The sequence below is a fragment of the Diospyros lotus genome, chromosome 4 (assembly GCF_014633365.1).
Source record: "Diospyros lotus cultivar Yz01 chromosome 4, ASM1463336v1, whole genome shotgun sequence".
Lineage (NCBI taxonomy): Eukaryota > Viridiplantae > Streptophyta > Magnoliopsida > Ericales > Ebenaceae > Diospyros > Diospyros lotus.
The window spans coordinates 7,670,518-7,682,952 of NC_068341.1; the positions used below are offsets into that span (position 1 = coordinate 7,670,518).

At 37.0% G+C, this 12,435-nt stretch overlaps 1 protein-coding gene across 1 annotated transcript in view; it reads left to right on the forward strand.

Moving 5' to 3' along the window:
* LOC127800005 (MACPF domain-containing protein At4g24290-like) overlaps positions 1-12,270 on the forward strand; it is a 29,797-nt gene extending 17,527 nt beyond the window's left edge. The window contains exons 2-7 of the mRNA XM_052334360.1: positions 8,476-8,714; positions 9,607-9,808; positions 9,894-9,971; positions 10,045-10,228; positions 10,666-10,832; positions 11,393-12,270. Of these exons, the coding sequence (XP_052190320.1) occupies positions 8,476-8,714; positions 9,607-9,808; positions 9,894-9,971; positions 10,045-10,228; positions 10,666-10,832; positions 11,393-12,112 (1,590 nt within the window). The 3' untranslated portion in view covers positions 12,113-12,270. The remainder of the gene's footprint in view (positions 1-8,475; positions 8,715-9,606; positions 9,809-9,893; positions 9,972-10,044; positions 10,229-10,665; positions 10,833-11,392) is intronic.
* The last annotated feature ends 165 nt before the right edge of the window (positions 12,271-12,435 follow it).

A 12,435-nucleotide genomic window follows, 5' to 3' on the forward strand; every position in this document is an offset into this window, starting at 1 on the left:
AAGGATTCTAAATATCATCCTTGCCTTGACCCCAATTGAAAAAAAAAAAAGAGATTTCTTGAACTTGACTATAGTGTGGTGAAATAGCCTTTGACTTTACCCAATCAGTGTGGGCAAGGTTAGATCTCTGCAAGTTCAAGCCATTTTTCCAACTCTACTTCCATGTTTGTCCTCTGGACGGATGGCAAAATTAGGCACCAACTCCAATTGAATCAACATTTTTTTTTTCTTATTTTAGCAAGCATTATGTATAACTATGGTCAACTAACTAAAACTGGGCCACAGTTGATGTAAGCACCCAATATTAGCAACACTGAGTTATTTTATCTAAAACGTTTTTATACACAACCCAAACATGAAGGGGTGTACCCAAGCAACACAAGGGTAAAATGTAGAGTTTTCAGGATGAACTTGGGGATGGGTTTGGATTGAAAACTAGATGCAGAAAATGAACATTGTAAATTCCTATGTGCTCAAGGAATACCAAAAATTTTACAGTGTCAACTTTGTAACTGTAATCCACCAAGAATTGTCAAGTAACATACAAAAGTCAACTACTTAGTGACCCTAAGGTACTATGGGATTAGAGAGAATAAAGGATCAAAAAGCAAACAAGAAGAGGATGAATAATATTGTCTATTCCATAAGTTTGGACTGATTTATGTTCAAACTTTGTTAAGCGGTGACCATTTTTTATGTGGAGTAGTAGGAAGATAATGATGAGAAAGACAAAGATGAAATGTAGGGAACGAGGAAGAGGGAGAGTGTCAAAAACCATGATTATCACACCATAGATAGACAGAAAATAAACATGCATATATGTGGAGAAAACAAATTCTATAACACAACATTCAATATACAAACATAAAACCAACAAAAAACTTAAAATCTAATAAATGAAAGAGGTGATACTAAAAGATTAAGGTCTTGAAGAAATACAATCTCTAATGTAAAGATTAACAAGGTCTGCATTACCTTCTCACAAAAAAAAAAAAAGGGTGAGCAAATCAAACTCATGTAAAAAAAGTGAATTACATACCTCAACTAGCAAAAAACCTTGGTAATTGCATAATACAGAACAAAATAAGAAGTCATAATTGAAATCCCATCCTAGAGAACCAAAAAGCAAATTAGGTACATGTAAAAAATAGGGAACCAAAAATGAAAAAAAAAAGTGCAGCATTACCTCAATCCAAAATGCTCATTCCATCAATTTTGCCAGGTTTAAGAAAGTAACAGAACAGAACGCACAACAAAATTAACATACCACAAAAACTTATAACGTAAAAGGATGGTGCTAGTCCAAACATTTGTAGAACAACGTAAATCAACGTTGGAGGTGAAAAGTGAATGAAATCGATATTTTTAAAATTTTCACCTCTTGGTGTGAAAAATAAAGCCTGTAATCAAATATTTTTGAAGAAGAAGAACAAGAACAAGAAGACATAAATCCTATAATCAAATATTTTTGTTGAAGGGTCATGGTAATAACTAAGATGACGAAGTGAAATTGGTCTCAACCATAGAGCTTGTTGGAACTAGAATGCAGAATCCTTGAGACAAATGAACTAAAATGCAAACCAAATAACCAATAGATAACAATACATGTCATATTGGAGAAGTCAACTGTCTAACCTTCTAAAAACACATAAGAAAATGGCCAGATACTTCTAAAAACACATATTGGAGAAGTCAAATGAACTAAAATGCTGTATATATTCTTCATTCTAAATCTGTAAAATAATACAATAAACAAATATTAACTAATGCATTAAATACATCAAAACAGATACTGAAATTGAAATATTGAGAGGCACAAATTCTCTTACTTACAAATGCATGAGTCTTTAAAATCTAAATTTCCATTGGTGCAGGGCTGTCAACAGTAACCTTTGCCAATTCTAAAACAAACAATATCCAAAATTAATTAAATAATTTAAGCAACAAGTATTGAACTAAAAGTAAAAAAAAGAGTAACAATTAGTTTACCTTCTTCAAGTTGTTCAACATGATCCAAATCTTCTTCAACACTCATTGAGGTGGTAGATGACCGAATCCAATCTTGCGTACAAATCGAACTTTCAACCACTTTAGGAGAAAGAGAACTCCTAAATGGATCAAGTACTCGATCCCCTATGCTGAAGGCAGACTCAGACGCAACAATAGAAACTATAATTGCCAACACATCCCGAGCCATAGAAGATAGAATAGGAAACCGATGAGAATTCACTTTCCACCAATTCAAAATGTCAAAATCATCAGTTTCCTCCTCACAGACTTCACTGAAATACTTATCCCATTCCGAAGGCATAGTTGTAGACCCACTACCACTAGCATACTTAAACTTTTTGAAACGAGAACTAAGTAAATTTGGTCTGCCAGATTTTCCCTTCTCAACATTCTCCACAATAGATGGAGTAGACACTTGAGACTGTTCTCCTGCTTCACCTTGAGGCGTCAATTTTTTCTTATATTCTTCATACAAAACATATACGGCATCTTTTAAGGACAAAACTGCAGCAACCCCTTTCTCACCTGGATACATCTCCTGAAGTGCATACTCCATAAACTCTAACTTGTGCCTAGGATCAAGTACCACAGCAATGTAAAGCAAGTGATTTATTTTTTTTGGATCCCCCCAATATTTATCAAACTTTTCTTTCATTTTTCCAGCCATCTCACTCAACTCAAGATCATCACCCTCCTGCCACTCATGTAAAAGACAATGAACGGTACTAATTTCATGGAAAAAAGTGTTGGAGGTGACATATGAAGTACCTAAAACCCGCAAAGTAAGCTCATAAAAGTGTTGCAACACTCTAACAAACATTCTGACCCTTGTCCAATCCTCTGGCTTGGGTCTCCCATCAATAGTAATAACCTGTTGCAAGTTATTATTCCAACTACTTGTACCAAGATCAAGCATAAAACATGGCTCTTTCTCATCAAACCTCTCAAAAGCCCTCTCAAACTTTTGAGCAGTCTCTAACATCAAGTATGTGGAGTTCCATCTAGTTGCAACATCCAACAACAATAAGCCCTTAACACTCTATTTTTTCCGTTTCCACACATTCTTTGAATTTTCTTAGTCTTGCTGGAGATTGCCTAATATATCTGACTGCATCCCTAACTCTTGTTATTGAATCATCTAGCTCTTTCAACCCATGTTACACAACCAAATTTATTATATGAGCCACACACCTAATATGCAAATAATGACCACTCATAATGCTAGCATCCCATTTTGCCATTTTTTTCTTGAAGTTACCCACAACAACATCATTTGAACTAGCATTATCTACTGTCAAACTCAAAACTCTATCAAGTTTCCATCCCATTAAACACTTCTCAATTGCCATAGCAATGGCATCACCCTTGTGACTATATATTGGACAAAAATTTAAAATTTTTTTCTTCAATGTCCAATTGTTGTCAATATAGTGTGCCGTCAAGCACATATAATTAAATATAATTAATCCTTTGAATGGAGGTCCATGTGTCAGTGGTTAAGCAAACTCTTTGACATGAATTTTTTACCTCATTCATCAATTTTAACCTCTCTTCATTGAATAATTCAAATCAATCACGAGAAATTGTCCAACGTGAAGGAATCCGAAATTTTGGACAAATCACATTATGAAGTGCCTAAACCTCTCATTTTGGACAAATTTGAAAGGCATCTCATCCACTATCACCATGCGAGCTAAAGCCTTTCTAGCAAGCACTTGATCAAATCTCCAATTCACCAATCCCATACTATCCCCCTCTCTCTCAACCCCCGTTGAAGTTGGTTGCAAGTTTAATTGCATTTGGTGGGTTTCCAAAGCATGAGAGTGTTTTTTACATGTTCCCATATGATTCCTTAGAGCCGTAGTCATATTTTTTTTGGGATCACAATGGAACTCCCTAGAACAATAGTTGCAGCTCGCTTTAATTTGACCCTCTGAATTTGTAAACTTTGTAAAATGATCCCACACATCTGACCTAGCTCTTAATGTTTTTCTCTTTGCCTTTCCTAGTGATGTTGCACCTCTATCAGCTTCAGATTGACTACCTTGACTTGGTACTATTGGTGTAGATCTTGAACTATCATCCATACTAGGGATATTTGTTGTGTGATTGGTGTTTTCTTCTCTTGCTATCTAAAATTAATACAATTGTAAATTTGTAATTAATATGTATTGTATTTAAAGAGTGATTTTAAATATATTCTAGTTGTTGTCATTTGATTTGTGTCCTAGGGAATGAAAAGATCTCACATCATTTATAAGTAAAACAATTGAGGAATTATGCAATCTATTGGCAGATTGTTTTTTGCTTTTGTTTTTTTTTTTTCCTTTCATTTTGATTTCAGTGGATTCCTGGATTGAGGCATTATGTGGTTTAATTTAATAATTTGAGCTCGATAAAGGTATTTTCTTTAATTTGACAATCTGTTGACAGATTGTTTTTTATTCTGTATACTGTATGTGGTTTAATTTGAGCCCAATGAAGGTATTTTCTTTATTTAGGAAAGCTTTGGTTGTTCTAATACGTGTGTTTATTTTATTCTGTTATTGGTGTTTGTTGTGCTATCTTTTGGTAAAGCCTTCATATTAAAAATCAAGCATGGAAAAATAATCATATATTATATTCTAATTGTATAATTTGTATTGTTCCCTTACATACAACATACATTATTTTAATAAACACACACACTGCTAAAGAAGGTAATAAAAACTATACAGTTGATGTAAAAAGTATCAGCCAACTATATCATTTTTATAAATGCACACAATAAGAGACATGCAGTTTGAAAACTTATGGTGTTTATGAAAAAGTAAAAGGGGAAAGAAATAACTGAATTATTATTAAATTTGTTGGATTACTACTTTATTCATATTTTGACATTTTTTTTAAAGTTGTTAATGCATGTGACATGACATTATAAGATAAGATTTCATTATTGTTTAACTGTAAAAATTTCAAGATCACAACATAAGAACAATGCATTGGTTGTGGTAATTATTTTTAAGAGTGACATCCAACCAACCACATACAATATAAAATCATTTACACAAAAAATTTTCAAATTAGTGGACATCAACAGATTCAACACAATAGTGCATCCAACCACATATATACAGTATAAAATCATTTACACGCTTATTAGTTATTGCTCAAATTAGTGGACATCAACAGATTCAACACAACAATTACATGATGACATCCAACCACATACAGTACAAAATCATTTACACGAAAATTTTTCAGATTAGTGAACATCAACAGAACAGATTCAACACAACAGTGACATCCGACCAAAAAGATACTTAAAAAATAATCGAATGTTCCATTGACTCATCAGAACAATTTCAGATTAGTGAACAGACAAAAGAGAACAGTCAACAAAGAACAAAATAAAAGCATTTACACGAAAATGTTAAACAGTCAACAAAGAACAAACTAAGGTAAGTTACCCTTAGGAGTGGACGGACGGACGACTAAATCGCTTTAGGAGTGGATGGTGGACCGTGGACGGACGCTAGTGATATTTGCAAAACAAAAGAACTAAATAAATACAGAGAGATAAAGGCATAATAGCCGCATAGAGGCTAGAGCAACTAAAAAATAAAGAGATCGCTCGAGAGAGAAAGAGATCGCACGATGAGTCAATAATAGAAGTAGAACTAACCTGTTTGATGGCGGTGGTGACGAAGGACGGCCGAAAGCAATCGATGACGATGGTAGACGGCGACAGTAGGGTTTTGGTAGGGGGTTAGGGTTTCAATTTCGAGCCTCTCTCGTCGATTAGAAATCTGGAGAAGGCTTGAGAATGCACTCGAAGTCCCCTCACGCACGATTAACCGAAGCCATCACAAAACGACGTCGTTTGATCATTGGTCAGCTTTGATTAATTGGTTAACCGACCACCAAACCGAGCTTATATTTAACTAACCGAATTGAACCTTTCTAACCGAACCGACCCGGGGGTAACCGAACCGGTTACCGAGCCATATTTAATCGAACCAACCGGTTCGGTCGGTTCGGTTTGACCGAACCCCTGCACACCCCTAGCTAGCTATGTGATTTATATGTTAGTCTATGTTGATGATATATTAATCACTGGTTCCAATTCAGCAGCTTTGCGTGCTTGCATAGCCGATCTAGATCGTTCCTTTGCTTTAAAAACTTTGGGAACTGTCAATTATTTTTTGGGGTTTGAAGCTTATCGTGATCACTCTGGTCTCTATCTCACTCAATTCAAATATGTTCGTGATTTGTTGGAAAAGGCCTCAATGCAGGATTGTAAACCTTGTAGTACTCCTATGGCTGCTAGTACTTCTCTTACTGTTGATGGAGAGCTGTTTTCCCAACCTAAGTTGTATCGTACTCTAATTGGTTCCTTGCAATATCTTACTTACACCTGGCCTGATATTGCTTTCACGGTAAATAAATTGAGTCAATTCATGGCTGCTCCTAAACTGCAACATTAGTTAGCTTGTAAACGGTTGTTGAGGTATATTAAAGGAACTGTTGGTTTGGGTCTAGTTTTCTCTTCCTCAGCTGAAACTTTGTCTATCATGGTCTACACGGATGCAGATCATGCTGGCTGCTGAGTAACTCGTTGATCTACTACCAGGTTTTGTGTCTATCTTGGACAAAATCTTGTTGTATGGGGATCAAATAAGCAATTGGTTGTTGCTCGTTCAGTGGGTGAAGCTGAATACAGAGCTGTTGCCTTGGGAGTAACTAAAATTGTGTGGCTGAAGAATCTATTGCAAGAGCTGGGATATCCTTGTAAAGCTACTCCTATTGTGTGGTGTGACAATTTAGCTGCCAAAAGTATGGCAGAAAATCCTGTATATCACTCACGGACAAAACACATCGGTGTTGATGTTCATTTTGTAAGGGAGAAAGTAGAAAATGGTGAGGTGGAGATCAGGTATGTTCCTATTGCTGAACAAGTTGCCGATGTTTTCACTAAGGGGCTGCCTAGAGATTGGTTTCATTTGCTGTGCACTAAATTGGGCCTTACAGAGACACCTACAAGAATGTTTCAGCAACAGGAGTCTAAATTGAAGGGAAGTGTGGAAGAGTTAAATAGTTAGTGTTGTCAGTTCGTTTGTTAACTCTGTTATGTTTAAGTTAGCATGGTTTACTCAGCTATTTGTCTAGCTGATATGCGGTATTATGCGCCTATATAAGGAGAGAAACTATATTCGTTTAGTATGTATGTTTTGATCCTTGTGATCTGTTTTTCTGTAATTCAAGTTCCTTTGCTCTTGGATAGTTTCTTTCTTCTTCGTAATTCAGTTCTGCCCTAGATCTAATTCTCACAATTCCAACTTCAAAAGTAATATTGATCAGTGCTCAACTATGCACGAGTATAGGGCACAGCTCATTAGTACTGATCTCTGAGTGGGTACTGTGTGATGCGTCTGTTGTTCTGTGTCTGTGCATAAAGATTTGGTCTTAAAGATGGAAGCCCAAAACAAAGTCATATACCTCTCCATATGTGGGATATATCCCCAAGCTGTAGTCCAATTTGAATGATGACTAATTTGTGTGATTTGGAAAATCAGTGGTGATGTATGCATGCTCATGTAGTAGCATTGAACAGATCTTGGAATTTCCTTTGTTCAACTGGTCCACTAAAGGGAAAAAATACTGAAGCCGTTCTGCAACAGGCTGTGATTGACCTTAACTTTCTATGTGTACACAGAGTTATGCCAGTTTGGTTACCTTGCTTCTTGACTAATTTGGATTGGGGCAAGGTGTTGGAAATATCACAAATTTACTCAAATGATAATTCGAATAACAGCTGAATTTCTCTCCTAATCTTATGACTGAAAAATAGGAGATAAAAAGATAAAGTGATAAGGTGATTTGGAGATTAGAAAACTCGAAAAATAAAGGGATAAAGGCAGTAGATAATTCTAGATATCTCAACAGTTTTTTAAATTCTTCTTGTTGTATTTTATCTTCTAAACATTGAAATATGTTCCTAGAATATAGGAGATAATCTAGATGTTGTGTATAAATATCCCATACTACCCGATAATAAATCAAGCAAGCAATATATAGTTCTTTCAGCTTGTTTCATCTTCTTCAACACAAGGTAGTACTCAACAGTTAGATTTTGTAGAAACTAGTATACATACTAAATGTTTGAGCTGTACGCAAGGAACTTGACTGGTTCACATGTGGAGCAATATTAATCTCGTTGTTTGCTTAACATTTTATAATGCAATCTCATTTTTCAAAAGGGCATGAGCTTATATATCATTTTCAGTTCTTTACTCTGCCAAGACATTGCTCATTCCCAATTTTTTTGCATTTTCTGTATTAGAGTTTTGTGGTTGGTTTTTTGCCTGACTATATGTGTTATTGTTATGGCTAAATGATTTGGCCATAGTCTCTGGGTACTGATGCAAAGACTTTGGCTTCATTCTGATCTTAACTCCTAGTTCTTTTTAATTCTTTTCGCTGCAGATGTCTGAGTTGCTTAATCAGAGATCTTCAGTTCAAGGGAAAGTCCCTTCAGGCTATCTTAATGCTATCTTTGATTTAAGTGGAGACTGGTTGACAGATGCCTCAGATGCAAAATATCTTGCTTTTGATGGTTGGTTCATCTCACTATACTATTTGCACCTGACTGCATCTCCCCTAGTACTCCGAGACACTGTGAAAAAATCTGTTCCATCTCATTGGAATCCAGCATCACTGTCTAGGTAATTTTTTTATTTTTTTCTGTATAATAATTTAGCATTTTACGAATCTTATTCTATCACACGTCAAGAGGAGCCAAGAATAGGTAAATCATCGCACTTGTATGAAGAGAAATGAAACAGAGTCACAGAGGATCATTAGTTTTTTGCAGTTCTTGATGACTTGAATAGGTTCATTTTGTTGTTTCTTCCTCTCTTTTTTTTTCCTGCTAACCCACAATGTGGGGAAAATATCATATATCAGCAAAATTACAAGCTTGGGAAAGACAGATTAGAATGATAGAAAGACATAAACTGAAACAATCAAGCAAGATCAAATGAAATCTAAGAAACTGAAGAGAGAGCTTCTCTCTCAAATAAGCTAGCAATATGAGGTGGAAGACTATTAAACCCCAGCTTAGAAGAACAACTTTTAGCAAAGGAAATCAGAGCATGTGCAGCCTTATTAGTGGATCTATGAGAGTGGTGCAAGGACCAATCTGGATGTAACCCAATAAATGTTGAATGTCAGCAATTTGAGAGTGAATTGTTGTTTCTTCCTTTGCGTGCATAGGGTTTGGCCCTTTTTCACTTTTTTGTTTTGTGAACTATTTGCTTGTAAAAATTAGCCCAGGGTCAGAGGCAGAGAGAGCAAAACTTAGTAACTGACAGAAAGGAATAGGGTAACAAAAAATTCACACTCCTCAGTAACTTAAGATGTTGAGTTTTGGGCATAAGGAGTAAGCACAAAGGAATGAGGGAGGACCTGGGATGTTCTTTTAATTTAGCTGTCTGTCTACTTATCACCTGCAAAGCCATCTCTCTCTCTCTCTCTCTCTCATTAGGCAAGCACATCTGTAGTTTTACAATCTGAAATGATCATGTTTAGTGATGCTGATTAGGCTTCCTTTGGCAGGTTTATCCAGACCTATGGAACTCATATAATTGTAGGCATGGCTGTTGGAGGCCAAGATTTGCTTTGTCTAAAACAAAAACCATCATCAACAATTCCTCATGCTGAACTTAAGCAATGTTTGGAGGATCTTGGAGATTGTCTATTTTCAGATGGAATGAGTCCTCCTCTACTAGATAAGAAGACAAAAGACAGCAAACACAAAGTATTTATAATATATCTCCAATTGGTTTCTGTTGGAGCATGAATCAAGTATGTAATTAATTTTGTATTATTCTCTCGTATAATAGGTTCCAGAGGTCTTCAAACGTATGCTGCAGCCTCGCACCATGCAATTTACCAGCATTACAGAGACATCAGGCAAGGAGGTAAGAAGCTGCAAACTTTATGCAATCTGGCATGAAATGTGCAACTTGCTAATCCACAATTACTTCTGCACAGGGCCTGACTATCATCTGGTCAAAAAGAGGAGGTGATGTGTTCTCAAACATTCATTCAAAGTGGCTCCAGACAGTGCCTGCTAATCCTGAAGCCATTCTCTTTAGATTTGTGCCCATTACTTCTCTCCTTACTGGTGTCCCAGGAAGTGGTTACCTGAGTCATGCAATCAACTTGTATCTCCGCTGTAAGTGTTTTATCAGTTTTATTATCTGCATCCATATATTTTCTCTGGGCATTGTTATCATCCGAGTGCTTTTTTCATTCTATAAATCATTATGGATGGGAAAAATGTTCATGGAAGTGGTAAAAGACAATGGTTGTCATGGCTGGCGATGTGATGGATGTCATGGAAGACACCAATCAATCTGTACCGATTGTCTTGGATAGAAATGATATTCCAAATTTCATTCTCCATTGCTGAAATGGGAGTTATGCACTGACTTCTTCACTTTTTTAGGGTTTGTTTCTAGATGGACTCTTGGCCATCTTTAGCACCCTTTGAGAAATTAGATTCTTGGGCACTTTTTCATTCACGAACAAGCTATCTCTTACTTGCCGGAAAATATATATATAATAAAATAATGTATGTGTTAATTCATTGACAAGTAATCCTATTGTCAGATAAGCCTGCCCTAGAGGATCTGCAGTACTTCTTAGAGTTCCAAGTTCCTAGGCAATGGGCACCTTTGTTCTGTGAGCTTCCTCTTAGGCATCAAAGAAGGAAGGATTCCTGTCCTACACTACAGTTCAGATTGATAGGTCCAAAGATTCATATGACTTCTACCCAGGTACACTCCCATCTCTTGTCTCTTATCACCTCTTATTTTGTGTATGTGTGCGTGTGTCTATGCACAAGCGGGGAATGAAAAACATGTGCATTTTAATTTTACAAATGCAGTTTAGTTGCTAGTTTATGTATTAATTGGTTATACAAAATAGTATTATTCTTCTATAGTGTTGTAAATGATTGGTAAGCTAAAATCTACATACTCAACCACACCTAGTGGAATTAGAGCTCGATATGGTGTTGCCGTGTTGGGGAGATAGGATAAATGCTAATGAAATGCTCACTCTCTCTAGCCTGTAGTCATCTTGTATCATCGTAACCTGAAGTTTTGGTTGTGGAGCCACATCTTTTTCCTAATAGATTGGCTTGGCAAGGATACTGTCCCAAAGAATATTTGTGGTAAGAAATGACTTTGCCTTACTGATCTTGTCGTCCAGTTTTGCACCAGTGTGTGGCAAAATTGTTCTCCATGCATATATATCTCCATTCCTTACAGTGTCTAATATACAAGTGCGCATCAATAAAATGTTTTAAATTCCCATTCTTTTTTATCTTATTCAGGTTTCAACTGGGCAGAAGCCAGTTACAGGCCTGCGCTTGTATTTGGAAGGGAAGAAAAGCAACTGGTTGGCAATACATGTGCAGCATCTCTCTAGCATTCCAAATATTATGACATTAAAATTGGGCGATCCATCCACAAGCAGGCCATGTCAATGGCGAGGATCCGATGATTATGAGTTGAGTGACCAATACCTAGAACCGGTTAGCTGGAAGAGATACTCGAATGTATGCTCATCAGCAGTTAAGCCTGATCCGAACTGGTTGCTGGGGGAGAAGCCTGGTGTTTTCATAGTAACTGGTGCACAACTCATCAGCAAGGGGAGGTGGCCGAGGTCCGTGCTTCACCTTCGCCTGCTCTACACCCACCTACCAAACTGCTCCATTCGGAAAACAGAGTGGGCTGCAGCACCAGTACCTTCTCGCAAGTCAAGCATCCTTGTGAACCTAGGCAACACTTTCACATTCACTCAGCCGATAGCTACTCAGGGACCAAAGCAGCTTCCGGCTGCGTTGAACTCCGGCGTCTACCCGGATGGCCCGCCTGTGCCAGCTCGCTCCCGGAAGCTGCTTAAATATGTCGATACATCGGAGGTCATGCGGGGCCCTCATCATTCCCCAGGGCATTGGTTGGTAACCGCTGCTAAGCTGGTGACAGATGGTGGGAAGATTGGTTTGCAGGTAAAGTTTGCCCTGGTGGATTATGAAGAACAGGAACCATAGTAGTCATCGTGGATGTGGACCAAATACGGTTAGGTCAACCCATTGGGCATTTTTGTTGATATGTTTTCCTTTTTAGGCTCAGATAATTTTGTTTGTACAGGTGCAAGTACTTCTCCTCTACTGCATTGCATTACCCTCCTTTGGTTTTAAGTGTTTCATCATTGTTTCGCCCACTTCATTGCAATGTAGTAGTCCTTTCTTCTTTCTTTCTTCTCATTATCAATTCCATAACATTGTTGTGTTACGGTACAACTTAAGAACCAAAGGGGCAAAGTCTCAATAAGGCATCTGTAATTTCAAACCTGGGGTTAAATTGATTATTG